This window comes from Hylaeus anthracinus, unplaced genomic scaffold (assembly GCF_026225885.1).
Source record: "Hylaeus anthracinus isolate JK02 unplaced genomic scaffold, UHH_iyHylAnth1.0_haploid 12001, whole genome shotgun sequence".
NCBI lineage: Eukaryota > Metazoa > Arthropoda > Insecta > Hymenoptera > Colletidae > Hylaeus > Hylaeus anthracinus.
The window spans coordinates 109,901-128,556 of NW_026534348.1; the positions used below are offsets into that span (position 1 = coordinate 109,901).

Below are 18,656 nucleotides of genomic sequence, written 5' to 3' on the forward strand. Positions count from 1 at the left end.
TAATAATAAACGATCAGTTGGTTTTTGATGGACGTTTTTCGTTTTTAATAGGTCTCACAATCAGTCGTTCACACGACGTACAAGGATAGTAATTCAATTTTTTGTAATATTGATTTACATTCACAAAACCTAGTACACATAAACAACAATTTAATGTATTTCATCGTCAAGCAAGTACAACTTCTTAAAGCACACGAATTAATATGTGGACAAATGATGCAGCCCTCATAATAACAATCATTATCGAACTATTTTAAACCCTCTTTCGTATTCTTCCCTATAAATATTACATGCGTTATCGACCATCTGCCTGTGACACAGATATTCTTTACGCATGTTTACCTTAACCGTACATTATAAATTAATTGACTCTCACGAGTTCAAAGTAACTATAATAGTGCGTTAACAAACGAACAGAAAGCAATTAATAGGCTCGCATTAATAGACGCGAACGCGTTTACGTAACTTTTCCCATAGATTTATGAAAATCTGAAGAGTAATAGCAAATAGTTTCAAACAAGTTAATTAACGTATGAAATGCAAAACTAATATCCATCATGCCGTATGGGCAAGTAGTATATCTAGTCAACGAGTTACCTTTACAATGTAGCCAAGTCTGGTCACCGGGGGCTCGTTAACCGCTATGGGACATGTCGTGGTTCCTTGACAAGCAACAACTGTTGTGGTTAGATCCTTGTGTGCGCGCACACACACACACGCGCGCGCGCACGCACGCACACACAACGTGTCGAACAACCACTACTTTTCGCTAGGAAACTTCTAACCGGATTATCGACGGCCAGAGTTCAGCCGTATCGTTTCGCGTGGTTAAATGTATTGGAATTCTCTTTACTTTCAGGCGGTTCTTTTTTTTATTGACACATGAGCAGATTTGCAGAAACACGAGAGTCATAGATACTGGCTGGCTATCATGAAATACTAGTTTGTGAACCTTTCTGTAAATTTTTTTTTTTTTTTTTTTTTTTTCTTTTAGTGCATAACGATGACGATGCAAATTGAATCACTTTAGTACCGGAACCAGATACTGTTGGTCCAATGAAAGATTGATGTCGAATTATATCTAACCAGTTTATAGCACCACAATGGTATTTAACTTTTTGGGTAGAGAATGTATGGGTACGAATTTCCATACGTGCATTTTTCTCAATTACGGACGTTCGATATTTACGTGTCATGCTACACACTAATCAAATAGAAACCTTTAAGAAAATTGTAGCTCTGGAGTGACCTTAATGTGCGCGTCAATTCTACGTATGTAAGGCTGGCGTTAACTGATGGTTTAATGTGTTTGGCAATTAAGGGTGAAACGCGTTCGGGAAATGCGTGTTCATCGAGGGGACGGAGCGCATCGGGGTGTTCTATCGAAAAAGTCAGTTCGCTTGTGGTTCGATTACGCTTCAAAGTTGGAGCATGCCAACGCAGGTGTGCGCCTATTAATAGAGACTATCCGAATTAACGATGCCGATAAACTGATTCGATGGTTCGTGTAATTTCGTGGCGTGCGAGACTCCTGGAAGTAAACTGTAGCTTTTACAACAACCAGCGAGCTTTGGGTATCACGTAACACTGGGATCTTTTCGAATAATTGTTGAGTGTTTGATTTTTATAAATAAAATAATTTCAATATTGAACCATTTATTTATGTATGTATGTATGTATGTATGTTTGTATATGTATACACGAGGGTTATCGATCCTTTCCCAAGGATCATTAACATTTACACCTATAACATGTAAATACGTCACCAGTACATTATTTAAATTCTGATTTTAATTACAATATTTTATTAAAGATTCTCGAGTAATTATTTTCCAAGAGTAATACACGAACACTTAAATATTCAGATTATTCGCTGTATACGATCCTTACAGAATATTCCAATGCTCTCAGCTCTAATTGAAAACGAATTGAAATTTCGTTGCAAAATCGAACGGCGCAATAATCTCTCATTTTGTTTATTCTTGCTCGAGGCTAGGAAGAGTGGAACATCAGACATTGTACTTTCGTGCGAGCTGTGTACTCGTATGTACACTCTTCTCGTCGCTAGACGGTCAGTGCTTTGTACGAATGAGTTGAGAGATTGATGGTTTCGTGCAAGTATTGCCTCGAATCAATTGTTTATCCAACAGGTTAATAATTTTATGCTGGGAGACAATCGAGACGGTTCAAGATGCCACGCTCTAGTTCAGGATTCGTATTGTTTCTTCTTAACGGACTGATACACGCGTGTTCTATGCGCGCACGCTCTGTAACGGAGCTGGGAAATCATGAAAAAATATTTCTATTTGATTACCAACGGGAAACACAATGAAATGTATATTAGTGTATAATTAGTGTTTAGGTTTCATCACTTGATCGCGACACTCGTGAGCATCGAAATAGTGTGTTTTATCATTCGATGAGAGATTTTGTCTTGTTGTCGATGTTGAAGATGTATAAAACATGAATATTATGATTTATAGGCTGATATCTTACACTATATCATATTCTCATATTTGACATCTCGTGTCACTGATTCCCTTGTTACGTTTAAAATTATCAATGAAATTTCAGAAATTACTTCAAAATAAATAGAAAATCGACATATCAGCTTGCGATAAAGTATATCACCTTAATTAATCCTGTCAAAATTAAAGGGTTAAGAGGAATCTTTCCAGACCTGTTAAAGTTTAAATATTTTTCACGATCGAAATTCAGCTTCTGAATGTTTGTTCGTCGAATGTTTTTCACGCATCGAAGCTGCTATATACATATCTTACCGTTGAATCATCGAGTGCTCTCCTGTAAAAAAGAAAAGTCCCCGGTATATATTTGCATCTTATTGTCTGCGACGTAATTAAGCACGTAAACCACCGTGTAATTAATTCGTCGATGATTGTTTACATGGCAGGAAATCGAAGCAAGAGTGTAGCGGTCCATGGTCGCTCTAATAAACATTTATTCTCGATAATATAAAATTACATGTTGCAATAACACGAGACCATATCATACAATATTTCACAATAGTAAGTATACGTCAACGACGCGACGACGAGTATCATTGATCGCAAGAGAACTCGCAGGCATTGTCGCATCGCGATGCATCGAGCTTTCGAAAACAAAATAAAGAAACTCACGCTTGAAATCGCATCTCGGTTGTACAATTAATTAATTACTGTGTTACGCAATAGTCATCTAGAATCTAAACGATCTCCGTAGACGGAGAGACGATCGTTCGATTTCATTCGAACGAGTCTACTGATTTGTGAAAGCATTTAGAAAAAAAAAGAGCCCCGAGAAGAGAAGACAGTGGTAGCGGGGACTTGGAGATGGGGAAGGGTTTCTATTATTATAGCGTCACGCATCGGGGATTTCTCATAAATACCACGGGGATAACTATAATACAAAAATATACACTCAACTCTTGCCGATATTACGCTAAATCCTCCCACGACACATATTTTTTCCTCGATAATGGCCGACAACAGATGCCTAGTGATTTGTCGTATCGTTGGGCTCTCTATCTTTACGCTAATTACATAAATACACGTTTATTTACATAGCCTTCTGTACGTTCTACGACATCTTGGTCGTTGAAATGAAATCGGCGTCGTTGTTCGAAATCTCGACACTCCACTTTTGGGTTAAAGTGCACGGAACGAATACCTACGTAAACGGTGACCGCGTGTCTATTCCTTTGAAGAAGAATTCCGTCCGTCAGTGTTTATGTACAGAAAGAAGAAACATCTCGTCGGTATCACGATAGCTAACCGGTAACCGGTGACCGGTAGCTATTGTAAATGGTCAACTATAACTTATAAAATATAGCCGGATGATGCTATATTAAAGTTAGTCAATGTGGTCCAATTATGGTCCGATGTGGTCCGTGGTTTCACACGCAACTGAACTTGACACCTGAAACATCAAGATTCGGATCGTATGAAGACGCGGAAACGAGTGAAATAAATTAATACAGAATGGAATTAATATGGAAGAAGAAAAATTTGTTGGTTGTAACTAGTAAAATTAGTATTAAAGTCATACTATAATCGATGGAGAGTGTGACTGTTCAACTTATGATGTTCAGAGTGACGATGTTTAAACGTGCTATGGGGAGGAACGATTTTTCGCTCAAGATAATTAGGATTTGCTCGACATCAATCTTGGGTATTAATAGGAAAAGTTAAATGCGGTTACCGTCGTCACTGGAGTAGCAGTTATGGCAGTGGAGCTTGTGATTCCGAACGCGTACATCTGTTCCCATTAGTCCGTCGCCGAGTCGCACGTGACACACGCAGCATTTGAAGCATTCCATATGGTAGAACAATCGCAGACTTTCGATGATCATCGCGGCACCTCGACCTAACATCAACAAATGAATGAATTCAAAATCAATAGATAGAAAGTGACTTTGTGCAAGATTGAAGTTCAAGTTTTGCGACTTTACTTTCTCAACGTACCTAATAATAGTGAATATACTATATAAGATTTACTCTCTTTGTCACAATACTTTGTACTCTACTCTACTTTATTTGTCAATTTCTTTACTTTTGTCGTACCCAGTTCATCTCCACAATGCGAGCACTTTTTCTTCCCGCTGACGCTTAGCATCTTCTCTTGATTTTCAGGATTCATCGGCGGTGGTTGTTGTGGTTTTTGTTGTTGTAAAATGTGCTGCGGTGATTGGTGTTGCAACACGGACAGATGCTCGTGACTGGTACTGTGCTCCAGTCTGAAAATAGATAAGAGCAAGCTGAAAGATTCAAACATCGACTGTTGTAATTAAAAATAATACACTCTTGTCAATTTCACATGTTACGACAACACTTGAGTAAATTATTTAACTGTCTTCAGATGCAAACGAAATGTCAGTACTTATCGTAAGAATTATTTACTAGTGACTAGTCTCCACGAGGTAATTATCATTATTAGTTTAGTTTGTCTAATATTTAACGTTTCTTCTTTATAGTTTTTATATTATACATAGTTTGCACGTTTAAATTTACAACGAGAAGAATTGGTCGGAATTTTAATAAAAATATCGACCTTCTTCGAGTTGGTAGGGGCTTCTCCTGCGCCCTGTTCTGCACTCTCTGCGTAAGAGTTTGTATAATGGAATCTGGCAATGGTTTACTGTCCGTCCTAGTTGGGGCCATGGCGTAAGGAACGGACGTTCCTGTTACGTGCATTTGAGATTTCCGCGCCGGTGATCGCTGATTTTTCTCGCTAATCCTTCTCTGTTCCGCTTCCTGCAACACAATAGTATAGCGTTACCAATATACATTATTATCTTTATTATTAGGTTGTAACCGAATGAAATGTTCATTCACCGCTACTTTTACGATGCTAACACACAGAGAGAGGCTCGTAATACTGAATTCGAAAGCTCCTATGTGAAGATTCCAATGATATATTTGCAAATACAATAAGAGGACGACGTGCCTATCGTGTTTTTATTATTTCTATTGAATTGACGTTAGTTCAGGCCCTTTCTAGGCCCTTTCTACTCTCTCGATTGTGAATCAGCCCCAGACAATATTCCTATTCTTACGCCATGCTCGCTTGCATCGACAATAGAACCTCGATAAATCCAACCTTAATGATTGCCGAGAACCTCGTTGGTTGGATTGTGTTGACAAGTGGAAGAGATGATTACTTAGCAATGACGGAAGCAGTACAACGAACTTGGTAGCCACGAGTAGTGCAGTTTCTTCTTATTAGATCGGTTATTTTGAATACTATTCGAATCTCAACTCTTAAAGAAATTTGCAGTTTCCATTTTTAGCATTTATAAGGTTCTACTGTACAGGTATTTTCGAAATAAAGAAGACAGGATTGACCTTTACATCGTATCGACTGTAGTACCAGTTAAATGATAAAAGTTTAACAAGGATTAATACTTGGCAATTATTCCTAAGCATTTTGTTAAGAACTTAATAAGAACCACGAGGCAATTGCTAAATGTCATCTGATTCTGTTGAAGAAATGATAAATATGGAAGACGTGGAACCGAGTCCAGGTATCCTAGTTAACTCGCTCAGCTCCTGTTGGATTAGTTTTTCTCTACTCTACTGTTGGAATTCGAACAGTGACAATACTCACTTGGACGAGCCAGTGTTGGTAGTTGAAATCGTGAGCGCCTCGTGGCACGTCGCTCTTTCTTCGTTGGACCCACTGGTCGCTTTGAACGATTCGTGGTCGAGGAACTGCGCTAAGTGCCTGCAATGTCTGCCTGGTCATCTGTTGGCCACCGTGGCTGGAGAGCGTCGTGACCGATGCACTGTGTCTCAGAGAAGCGTCCACTTGTTGCGGGATCGAATCCGCAGATGGAATCCTGCTGCTCCTGTTCATTTCAATGGATCACTTCAGTTCTCACTGCTACCTCTTTCCCATTCAAATTATTCTAATCTTAACGCTCGTCTTTCTAACGTGAATTTCTTCGATACGAAATCCAACGTAATTTATTGTTTCCATATTTTTTCTTTAACAAATAATTCATTGAAGAGATATCGCGAGTCTAAGAGAGTGAAAGTATTTTGTAGTAATTTTGATAGTAAGCGTGATCGAATTGCAACTAAAGAGACTGGTGCAACCGATACGATACGCATAGCATAGAAAATGTTACGTCAGACGTAACGCGCAGCGGAACAGTTTCAGCCGGAAATTAACCGACATACATACATATATGTAGGTTATACATATATTCCGCTTCTAATTTGCATTTCCTGCTGGCAGCTGCCTGTTTAAATGCTGACGTAACAATGTCCTGTTACGGTGTTAGGTCAAGTATAGGATTTTACTATCATGCTTGCAGCCAAATACTTTGTTTGTTTGTAATTTATATTCAAGTTACAAATACATTGCTACAATTCATTTTCTCCTCGGTTTATTAGTGATAAAGAAAGAAGAAATCTAGCAATGATATGCATTTACCTGATAGTAACATCTCGTTGTCTCTGTTCCATCAAACGCAATGGTTTCGCTGGTGGTATGGGCGGCGGTGGTGGTCTCCTTCTTTGCACATCTTGGAGCTGGAGGTTTGGCATCGATGATCTGTAATTCACCGGCGGTTGATTCTTGTACTGTTGGACATTATTCGCGGAGCTGTGCGCAACGTCTTGCAAGGATTTCCATTGTTCTTGGAGTTGCTCCGCCAATTTCAGCTGCTTCTGTTCGCGATACGCCAGATTGTTGCGTTGTCGTTTCAATTCTTCTTGCTCCAGTTGAAGCAATTCTCTCTCCACTCTGAGAACTTCCTGCTCGAGGAAAATTGACGATTAGGTAAACCATATTCCGTGTGTGTCGTCTTTCTTTGTTCTTTCTTTCTATCAAGAAATATCCTTTTTTATATGTTTTATATTATGTACACTATCCGATACTGTGTTCATTTGCAACGAATCATCGATAAAGTTGAAACAATTGTGAATATTTATGTCGATAGCTGTCTCGGATTTGTTACAAGCAAGCACGGAAAAATGTAACTCGAAAATCAATTAAGATACATCAATTAAGATTCCCTTACCCCAGAAGCAAATTCGTCTTCTTGATCGTTCAACCCAGCACCAACCAATGTTGTGTTCTGCGAATAATTATCAACGACACACCCGTTAACGTTTACGGTGCGATTATGTTATTATAAAATATATATTTTTATAACAAGCAGTTTAAAATGACAGTTAGTGCACCTAAATTGACGTGCAAGCTTCTTTCATTCGACGACTCTTAATATTTGCTAATTTGATTTTACGGTACAAGGTGAATGGTGTAGCGAATCAAAATATTGTTAGAGTTATTTTTATCTTGAACGGATATTATTGTTGGGAGAAAATCAATAAGCATCAATTAATTCGAAGCATTTTGTTGGATTGTAGGATTTATTAATAAATTAACAATTTTTTCTCAAATGTCTCATATAATTCTTTCCTAAGCAAAAACTAAAACATTGTAGCATATATTTAAACGGTCTCATTTAAACACAAAATCACTATTGCAATTTACAGGTGCACAATGTATATTTGATCAAACCATGCAACATTTTCCTCTAGCAATTCTCACTTGCAAAAAGCTTATTCCTACAATCATTCTCTGTACAACTGCACAAGTCAGTCTTTCTCAAAGTAATCCGTGAGTCATTGTACGTTTACGTTCAAGTAACGTTTACGAGAGCCAGCACAAATTATACCATTTCATAATAAACTTAACCTTTCTTTGATTCAGTCGAAAAATAATTATTTATTTTAATTAATTGTTTAAATGTTAAGTGATCATAACAAATAATATCAAATAAAGTTTACGTTAATTAAATTGATTAAAAAAGCAAATTAAAAGTTGAACCGATCGTTGAACCAAATTTGCGTGCTATTTCATACCACGTTACGAGAAACAAATTCAACGTTTGCACAAAACAAACAAATGTTTCAGAGAACCAATCACGATCAAGCAACGAGTAAAAAAAATAAAAATGAAAGATTAATACCTCTTGCTCGCGAATTTGACTCTCCATGGTCCTGATGCGTTTCTCCTCCTTGCGACGGGCATCTGCTGCCCTTCTCTCCTCCTCGATTTCATTTTGAATTCTCAACTGTTCCGCCTGCGCCCTCAGTTCCTCTTCTTGTCTCTTTTCCTCGGCGCGTTTCGCCTCAGCTTCGACTGCTTCTTGTTGTCGCGCTGTCTCCTCTTGCTGTTTGCGCATCGCCTCCTCTTGTTTGCACAGGTTGTCCTCATTTTTGCGCAGGGTCTCTTCCTGTCTTCGAAGGACGGCTTCCTGGGCGCGTTCCCGTTCAAGCTGCATCTTCTCCTCTTCGAGTTCGCGCAGCTTGTGCGCCAATTTCTCCCCCAAGTCACTGTTTTGTCATGAATTTCTCAATTACTCGACGTAACGGCCTGGTTGTCTTTTATATTCTAAAGGATGGACCACGTGAATGGGACCTCCGGTACTTGTGGATATTTGGAAAAACTGATTATAAGGATAAATGCAATGGGTAACAAAAAAATTCTCCCTTGAAATAATGTCTTACGTACGATTCGACAGTGATGTATGATACGTTGATATGGTTCAAATGGTTTTCCTCGAGGAAGCTCAGTTTTAATTTACCGCGTATTAGAGGACATGTGTACCAACATGTGTTTGTTTCACAAAGTATTGTACATGATCTTGAAATATGGCGAATGAATTTGTCTTAGACAGACGGTGGTAAGTATCGGGTTGTCTGGATTGAAATGTGCCTTTGAATTTTTCGGAAAAATTGGCACAAACTTTCTGGCCAATACATGGTACGGAATCTTTTTCTCTCCCATGTCTTCTGGTGTTTTCAGGATATCGTGATACTTGATTTGGTAAGTGTTTCTGGAGGAGAAAATGTTATGTATCCCATTTACGTGGTCCATTTTACATACAGGATGAGGCACGAGACAGGCTACTTGAATAACTTGTTTACTTTTGGCGATAGATAGAAGTGATTCAAACAATTTTTGTCCGGTTTCAAGGGGGACATAATTCTTGATATATACCAAAGTAATGTAAAGAGGATCAAAATATCCTTTTAGAAACCAAGGAAGAATTTGTCCGAAGGATTTTCACCCACCACCAAAACTAAATTAGTCACCAGGCTTCTATCAACTGTCTCGGCCTGTAGATAGGCTAGCATTCGAAAGAAACGATCGAGATAGATAGATGAGTAACGTAGCGATAACGATAGCAATAGTTGCGTATACATGCGCTAGGAAAGGACCACTAGTTTAAGGTAAAAGTATTTATTTTATTCATAACCGTTTGTACATTGATCCCGTCATACAAATTCATTATAACTTTAATTATATACATACAAGACACGCTTAGAGATAATAGATATATCGGTGCAATAATCGAAGGTGTCAGTTCCGTAAATTCCACATGCTTCGAAACTCGAACAATTTTTAAAACTCATTTCGACTACTCGACGAGTACTTTTACGATAATCTACTATAATTACATTTCGTACCAACAAGATAAAAGTGCGCGAGATTTAGGAAGCAACAGCTTCGACGTCGCTCGCGTGCTATCTATGAGACGATATCGTAACAAATATCTTGGTCCCGACATCTAGCAAAAGTTAAAGAACACGCGAGCGTTATGTTACTTGGAGACCGTTCAAAGTAGAAGGTCACGGAAATAAAAGCATATCGAGATAACACCTACGAACACCTAGAAACCGTATAAATAAAAACCAGAAAGCCAGAAAAGAAAATTTAGAGAAAAGAAAATTAAAACTTTGATGGATATACTTAATGTTGCTCAAGACAACTGATTAAATCAAGGATTTAAAACGTGTAGATTCTTATGTTTTTCGAGCAATATATCCCCAGTAATTATGTACAGCTTATAATTAATTTCTGATATTAGTTGACATGCTAACAAATTGATAATGTATACTACTCGTATTTCCAATAAAATAAAGGTAGATAATAATAATAGGTTAGCCCATAAAACACTGTAAATTACCAATTATTTAACATGTAAACCAATATCAGAAACGGATCACCTAGATTTCATTATACATGCCTTTCGAAGAGATAGTAATAACATACAAGAAAATCTCAAGTCTTGTACATATCCAAAACTGTAGTTTATAGATACACCAGCCCTGTACTGCTCAAAAAATCAAGATCTCTAAATTCTTTAACTCCGTGATCTAAAAGGAAATTACCATTACACCGACCCCCGAACAATAGAAGAAACATTGTACAACCAGTCCAAAGAGAAGCGTCATCGAACCCCAATCGATACAAGTGACTCTAAACTCTAAACCTCCGTCCGTCATCGAAACTGCCCCGAAGAATTCCTACCTGTTCATCTCGCAATTGTTGCCGTACCGCCACTGCTCCTCTTTCTCGAGGACCTCGATGATCTCCCGTTCTTTCTTTGTGATCTCGTCCTCTTCGGATGAGGTGACACTTGCGCCGAAAGGCTCGCTGCTCTGACGACTATGTTGGGACATGTCTGGGCTGACGGGTTGCTTGGTCCAATCTTCAGCGTGGCCCAATTCGACTCCAGAGTCCCTTTCGTGGCTGGAGTCCTGCTCGTAGTTGCTGTCGGTGTCGTACGAACGACGCTGGAGCTGAACGATGCGTCTTTCTTCGGCAAGTATCATCGCCATGTCTGGGGGTTTCGTCAGAGTCAGTTCGCGTTCCAGATCGTCGTCGTTTATCTGTAAATTAAGAAGGATTGTTTGGAACTGGTCAGAGAAGAAATTATTAAGTTAGTAAGTGTGATTTCAACTTTCAACCCCTGATCTGTTGGACGATTTTTAAAAGAAACTGAAACGACTTTCTTTCTTTCTTTCTTTCTTTCTTAATATCCTTACATTCCTTACTATCTTTCAAAACTTTATGTTAATTACATTAGCCGCAAAGAAATTCACAAAGTTAGTATTTAAAAAAAAAAAAAAAAAAAGTAGTTGATAGATAAATAAGTCTGTAATTTTTCTTTCTTCTTCCTGAAATTTCTATCGTTCTTTACCTATTTCGTATTATTGAACGTTAACCTGAATAGTTAATGGTAACATACCGTAATTTTACCAAGAGTCAAGTGAAACGACAATTAATTATTTCAGGAATTTATCGAAAAAAAAAAAATGTTCAGCCGCGTGACATGACATGACGCGTTCGACGGAGCGAACATGTGAATTTCGTTGGCGTACTCCGGTGTACATAATTGCTATTGTGTGTTACGTAAATCCATTCACGTGCTCCAATTAATACCATTAAACGATGTTACGTCGACGATACGATCTTTCGCAACGCGAAACGCGGGTGTATCAACAGCCGCGGAACATATTAGCTTCCGGAAGCGAGTGAAAGCCATCGAAGAGGTGGAAACGCGTGAGAAGAAACGAAAGTATGAGAGAAAAAGTGTCGAGTTTTTCTTTTCTTTTTCTTTTTTTCACAGGAAAAACTTTAAACGTCGCGTGAATTCTATTAAGCCTGAATGCTTCGATACACTTGTCCTGAGAAATATTCCATGATGTATACAGGGCGTGTCTGGGAGTCGCTTCAGCAGCTGGTTCAAAACACATAAGTCACGAACAAAGTTTCATACCCGAACAGTTGTCGAGTGAGCGATTTTCTAACTGATGGATAGGCCGTGGGAAATTTGTTAGTCCGAACTGCTCGTTCCACAGATCTAATTTCACGTATTCTGTCAAGGTAAACACATTTCTAACAATTAGCATCTTTTTCAATTATTTTGATGTTCTTAACCGATTACTGAAGAAACTTTCACTTATTACTACACGCTGTATTCGTTGATTAAGTAATGTTGGAGATAATTGCGTACCCCTTCGATTCCCAGAAAATCCGAGCGCCTCGTGCGTAATTCCTTCTTTATTCTTCGAGTGGAATTCAATCTCTTCAAGGGTTCTATCGGAAGACTCTCTTCGTCGCTGACATCCACTGGTGGTGGTGGTGGTTTCTCCTTCGGAGGTTCCACGCTGGTTGGTAGTCCTAGAGGGAACGCCAGGCTAGTGATGATTCCCTCGTCGAGCGGCAACATCTGTTACAGAAAGAAACGATTCATTAGAATTTTCTAGTTGCGCAAAAAAAGAAATGAAACTTTTACGAAGTTACGATATTTCATATTAATGAAATATGTTAATAGACATAAAGCAGGACCAGTTGGATACGGTTACACTACCTGCCACATGTACATCGCTTCATCTGCATATGTTCATCTTTTATAACAGATTAAATTGAATTCGTGAGAATTGATTTGTATCTGAATTGAAAATAACAACATGTCATCGTTACTGGTTACAACATGAGATTTGTTATTATTTAGTGTGATTAGTCTATACATTTTATGCAGAATTTATATAAGGGAATTTGAATTATCGAGGCTCATTCGTGCAACAATTTGTATTTTCTACAAAACTTTGAAAAATACTTGTTTACTTGGTAGCCAAGTTTTTCTGTTTAAAACCAACTACTATTATAATTCAGAAACAATTAATTATTTTTTTACGAGGCTTATTAAATCTTCATAGAACAATGCTCTTCGCTTTCACTAGCCAACGTTCCCAAAGGAAGATGAATTCACACAAGATCTGCGCCAATACCTCAACAAGTAATTTCACACGTCTGACGCGCGTCAAGAGTGACGAGGAACAACTAACTATCTTGAAATGGTAATCGAGTTTGTTTCCTCAGAAATATTACAGGCATGCAGCAGCAAGAGGAAATTCTCACTGTAATTACGATTGTGTTGTTAGGACAGAAAAACTTGTGACAAACAGTAATAGAATATCGTCGTCGTTGAAGCTTTGTGTAGCAAAGTAAAAATCCTATTTAAAAGAAAAATGTACACGTTTGTGTGTGTGTGTGTGTGTGTGAAAAAGAGACATACTCGGACTGATCAAAATTTTCTTTTCTACTTGACTTTCGTTTTCGTTGAAGAAAACGTTTGAAATATGCTAGTTACCTTTGATTGTTGACTATTTACATTAGAAGGAAAGTCGATAATTTAGACATTACAAATATGACATTGATCACTGTAGTTACTAAAATTCATACAAATATCACAAATATTTTATTCAGTTGCATCCATTTGTTTAATCCGAAACAAAAAAATTCATTTCCAAAACTTGTGGATGATTTCCTTGAAATTTCTGGCCTCGCCGAATTCCAGGAGTTGTTCGAGGATTACCTGTTTCGCGATGGGTGACATCGGGCTGAGAAGGCTCATTATGTCCACCGCAGCGATTTTCTGGTTGGCGAAGGTCAGGGTCGTCGGTCTTTCAGGCACAGGAACGTTGGTGGACGATGTGGTCTCAGGTGCATCGTGCACGTCGATCGACTCCTCGATCGACTTTCGCAGCTGTGGCTGGGGAGTCTCGTTCTTCCCGTTCATCAGCGCTTCCTTTTCCTCGTGCTCTTCGCGTTCGACTGGCGGGCTTGGCTGGCAAATCGCCGCTGCCTCCTCTTCGTCCGCTTTCTCGATAACGATCGGTTCCTGAAGAGACGCGCTGCGTTATTGCTTCTGCCGCACGGAACTGGGCTTGCGGCTAGCACCGCACGAATTTTGCAACGCCACATTCTATGCAAATCGGCACACCGCACAGGCTTGCTTCGCCAGCGGGCCAGAGTTTCTCAAACTTTTCTTTGATTTGCTTTGCTTTGCTTTACTTTTCTTTACTTTGCTTTGGGATGGGCAAATTTCTTATGCGGATAAATGAAAATATTTGTTGAAACAGTACCAAGTGTTGCTTATTATTTACGATATCTGATAAGATGGTTAATAGCGAAGTAGATAATTATAGTAAAACGAAGCTTGAGAAACGCTATATTTCAAGTAACAGCTTGAGAGCCAACTGCGGTTTCGGATGGAACATTATTTTACATTCTACGTGACTCGTTGTAGGCGTCTATTGTTTTTTTTCATGTTTCCAGTGTTTTCGATGGATATCGACGCACTGACGTTCATGCATGGCTACTGTCGATGTCGTAAGCTTCTTTGCAAAATTCGTGCAGAAACGAATACACGGGACGAAACGTTAGTCTGCGGGTGTCAACAACTCGAACAGTAAACAAATAAAAATTCAAATCATGTCACGGAAAAAATGTCCTAGTACTATCGTACCACGGCTTGGTATTATTAACAAAATTGTATAAAACAGAGCGAATTGAAACTCGTTAATAACATGTAACGGTTTGTTTTTAAAGCAAATAAAATGATGATAAATAGTACGTTATGTTCGAAAGAGTCAAGATAAATAATTATGCAGTTATGGTGTTTTTTGATATACGAGGAAAGTACTGCAAGGGTGGATTTAGAACTCGAAAGTAAAAAAAAAGTTCGTATAAACGTATGTTTGAGGCAATCATGTTTCCCAGTTACAGCTTTTGATCAAATGTTTATCAATTTGTTAATATATGATTTCTATAAAGTTAATCCGTTTATCAGATTTATAACACGTGTATGCAAAAGCGTTATCTATCTCTAATAAATATGTCAATAACTTTTGCCAGAACCATATCGATTCATCTAACGCTATACGTAAATTATGTTTAAAGTGAAAATCATGGCTTACTTAACAGTGAAATGGCAGAACTTTAAATATCAAAGTAAATGGCTTGCAAGTTGTCTGCAGAACAAAAACTACCCTAGAGGATTAAGCTTGTATTCAACATTCAACGACAATCATTTTTTACGTTCCCTTGAACATTCCCAAACACTTTAAACACAAGTAACGCCTGTAACCTCGAAACAGACTTGCGCATATTTTTGCACGATAATTTCTTATTATTTTCTACGCTCCCCTATAGTACTTTCTCTCTTGGTTAACGGAATAAATAATCATCCAATTACCACTGGGCCGTGCGGAACTTTGTGTTTGGTTGGACTCACTTTTAATCACAAAATTAGTGCATGCATGCAGCAGGAGCAACAGCAGCAGCAGCAGGAGGAAAACACTTGCACTCCATGCAGTTCATTCTGTCGTAAGTTTCCGCAACAGATCTGATGTCATGTGTTATTTGCCGTGGGACTGACAAAGTGCGAGCAAACAGAGATAAGACCTTTCGGCAATAACGATAACGTTTATCTCGAATCTAGATCTATCGGGGCAGGCGGGGACGGGACTAAATTCGCAGTTTTCATCGACTGCTCCTGATTCGCTTCACATAGCTCGTAGATGAATCTAGGCGTGAAATATCACGCCGTTGATAATTCCGTGATCAATTTCTCACGTTTCAAGCGTGAAAGAAGAAAGATTGCTCACCTGAACGTAACGTCCTCTTTCGATTCATTCATTCGTTTTCACGTCGAAAATGACAATTCATTTTTCCTTTAGTCTTCTTAAAGTATGAATGAAACGTGAGTGAAAATGTGAATTTTTATCAGCGACTTGTTCATCTTTGATAATGTAATATACATGTAAAAATTCGGCGTTGATACGTCCTCGTGTTCAGAGTTGTTGTATCAGCAATAATTAATCGATAGGAAAATGTTTTCGTATCACATGGTCGCGACATTTAGATTGTTCACTGGTCAAGCATCAATAATAAAAATTCCTTCTTAATAATATACATCAAGTATCGTGTCCAATCTCTAGTAATTAATAAATTACCGATGAAAGATTAAATCGACATGTTTCAATTCATGTGTTGGTTCGACATGACAAGTATAAACACGAACAATGATTGTTCAAGTTGTTTCAAGTTGTTTCAACATCTATAATTTGAACAGCGAGAAATTCTATGAAAAGCAAAAGTTATGTTTTAATTAGGCAATTTCCTTTGAAATATCGGTTCGATAGATTGTTAATTGTAATTCCCAAGAAAAAGAATGCGTTCTGTACGTATCGATGAAAATCCTCACTTGTAGATAAGAATCGCACGTATCGACATTCCGCCCTACAGAATTATTACTTTACTCGAAACCATCAAGATAACTTCGAAGAAACATATAAACTGTACAAGTCTGTCGAGTCAACTAATTCCGCGATTGATATTTCCTTGCGGAATAATCAAAAAGTCAACAAGACAAACAGAATTTTTGTAATGTAACCGTATCGTCTGACGATTTTTTTCATCGATTTCGTAATCATCTAAAAGCAATACAGGAGCTTAAACAGTTTGTTTGAATGGCGTTGAAAGTTGAAACGAATGCTACTATGAAGGTTTTATCACGTGAAACTACACAGATGTATTTATCGAATGCAAAGACCACAATGGTACGATAAATTCTGTCCCAACTATTCTGGAAGGATATATTAGACTATGATTGCAGGAACAAACGTTCAGTGATTCATCGATTCTACGATGACTTGATTAGCTGACATACAATTAGACAATCGTAACTCGTCATCGTAAATGACGTATAATAATATATTTCATGGCAATACCATTATACGAGCTACCTACACCTGTATTTGCGTATTATGCAATAAAAACGTGAAAACATAATAGTCTGGTGTCGCAGCTTTCGAGCTCCAGTCAGAGTCTCGCGAGTCATCTGTGCTAATAACTGATTATTTCTTTAAAAACCTACCACTGGAATGTATGTATGTTAACTGTTTGAAGTTAGGTAGGTTAAAAACTATCCCACCTTTTCCTTAGCTTTAACGCTAAAAGTACAATAAGTGGAATTAGAAACGGATAGAAAAGTAAAAACTCGTTAGCAAGTTGTAGTTGTTGGCATTGTTTTTCTGTTGGCAGCTTGAATTTTCTTTTTCTTTCATAATCGAGTGCCTCAAAGAGTTAACAATGCGCATATAAATAAAAATTTGACAATACGCGCATGGAAATAATCCACATACATGATAGAATACTCAAAGGATCGACTAATACTGCCAAAGTAATGGTGCAAGTTGCATCAACACTACGTAGCTTGTGTTTAGGTTTCAACGGGAAAATATATGTAAAAAAATGTAAAGTTTGTGGGAACAAATAAAGACGAAGACGAAGAGTGACGTGAACGTGAGGGATCGACGGAATCAATTAAGCTGGTGCCATGCAAGAAAGAAATCCTAGATCGAGAGCAAATATCGCCATCGATAAGAGGGGGAACTAATGTGATCAATTGTATGGTGAGAAAACACATTGTGCGGTTTATCGCTAGGTCGAGCAATTGAAAGCGCCGCCTTACCTCGTCGCAGTAGAAGAACTTAGATTCTAGGACGCTCGCTTGAGATTTCACGATGACAATTGTTGACGCCGCTACGACAAACAAGCTAGTAAGTTGAAACGAGTGCTCGACGAAGAGTCAATGTTACGTCTGGCGTGGGACCAAGTGAAACTCATTTCTCTTCAATGTCTTCTTAACAATAAATGGTTTGATACCCAGAAAATATGTAGAAATTGGACAAACAAAATGATTCTACTGTAGTAAGCAAACGGAATATAAAGGGTCCGACAGAATCAGTTACCGATTCCTACAGGCCAACAATGCTTTTATGTCAATCAAACTGCTGGTTAATAATTTTAATTTGGTCAGGCACTCGGTCGACAAATTATTTCAACGATCAAATTGATTTGTAGCAATGATTATTTCTTGGAAAAAGTGAATTAAAAGTGTCATAGTCGGTACATGCGTGTCTTTCCTTTGTAGCTTTTAATCATCCAACTTACAACCAGATACTGCTCCGCGAGGCTTGATTATACCTATCAATTGAAAATACAAATTTATTTAAACACAAATCCGTCTGTCCGATACACAACGGTTAATATTAAATTGCAAGTAGTACTCGAGATTACCAAACAATTGACGTCACGCATACAAAATAATATTTGTAAATTCTCCTTTTTACAAGTACATATAATATATACTTACGTACGAGTATATGGTATACACACGTTTATTATTTTTAAGAAATTTATATCTTGAATTGATAAGTATTATCGACTGTCACCGAGAAGGTCTTAAATTGTACGTTTTCGGAAATAAAAATAAAGATATGCATGCATCGACTACGAGGCTTTCATATTATTTACTATCAATGATCACGTTGATTGGTTATTTATGGGACAAGTCAAACGATTCTTACCTCCTCGATGCGACGACTGTTTCCGAGGGGATCGAATACGACCACTCGAGACAAGTGAGCGGTTAATCGCGACAATTTAGGGCACGTTTATCGTGACGGGTCAGATACGACTTCTTCTGTAATAAGTAAATGTCGTTC

General features: G+C 38.1%; 1 protein-coding gene across 6 annotated transcripts in view; it reads right to left on the bottom strand.

Moving 5' to 3' along the window:
* Positions 1-2,941: 2,941 nt before the first annotated feature.
* Positions 2,942-18,656, bottom strand: part of LOC128890785 (serine-rich adhesin for platelets) — a 133,110-nt gene continuing 117,395 nt past the window's right edge. For 4 of the 6 annotated variants that reach the window (XM_054149630.1, XM_054149629.1, XM_054149628.1 and 1 more), the window contains 11 exons: positions 13,679-13,984; positions 12,314-12,529; positions 10,825-11,186; positions 8,477-8,843; positions 7,523-7,579; positions 6,934-7,256; positions 6,103-6,343; positions 5,047-5,249; positions 4,560-4,732; positions 4,198-4,362; positions 2,942-3,915 (listed from right to left, as the gene is read on the bottom strand). In XM_054149630.1, the coding sequence (XP_054005605.1) occupies positions 3,893-3,915; positions 4,198-4,362; positions 4,560-4,732; positions 5,047-5,249; positions 6,103-6,343; positions 6,934-7,256; positions 7,523-7,579; positions 8,477-8,843; positions 10,825-11,186; positions 12,314-12,529; positions 13,679-13,984 (2,436 nt within the window). In that variant the 3' untranslated portion in view covers positions 2,942-3,892. The remainder of the gene's footprint in view (positions 3,916-4,197; positions 4,363-4,559; positions 4,733-5,046; positions 5,250-6,102; positions 6,344-6,933; positions 7,257-7,522; positions 7,580-8,476; positions 8,844-10,824; positions 11,187-12,313; positions 12,530-13,678; positions 13,985-18,656) is intronic. The other 2 variants (XM_054149631.1, XM_054149633.1) reach the window with 2 other exon arrangements.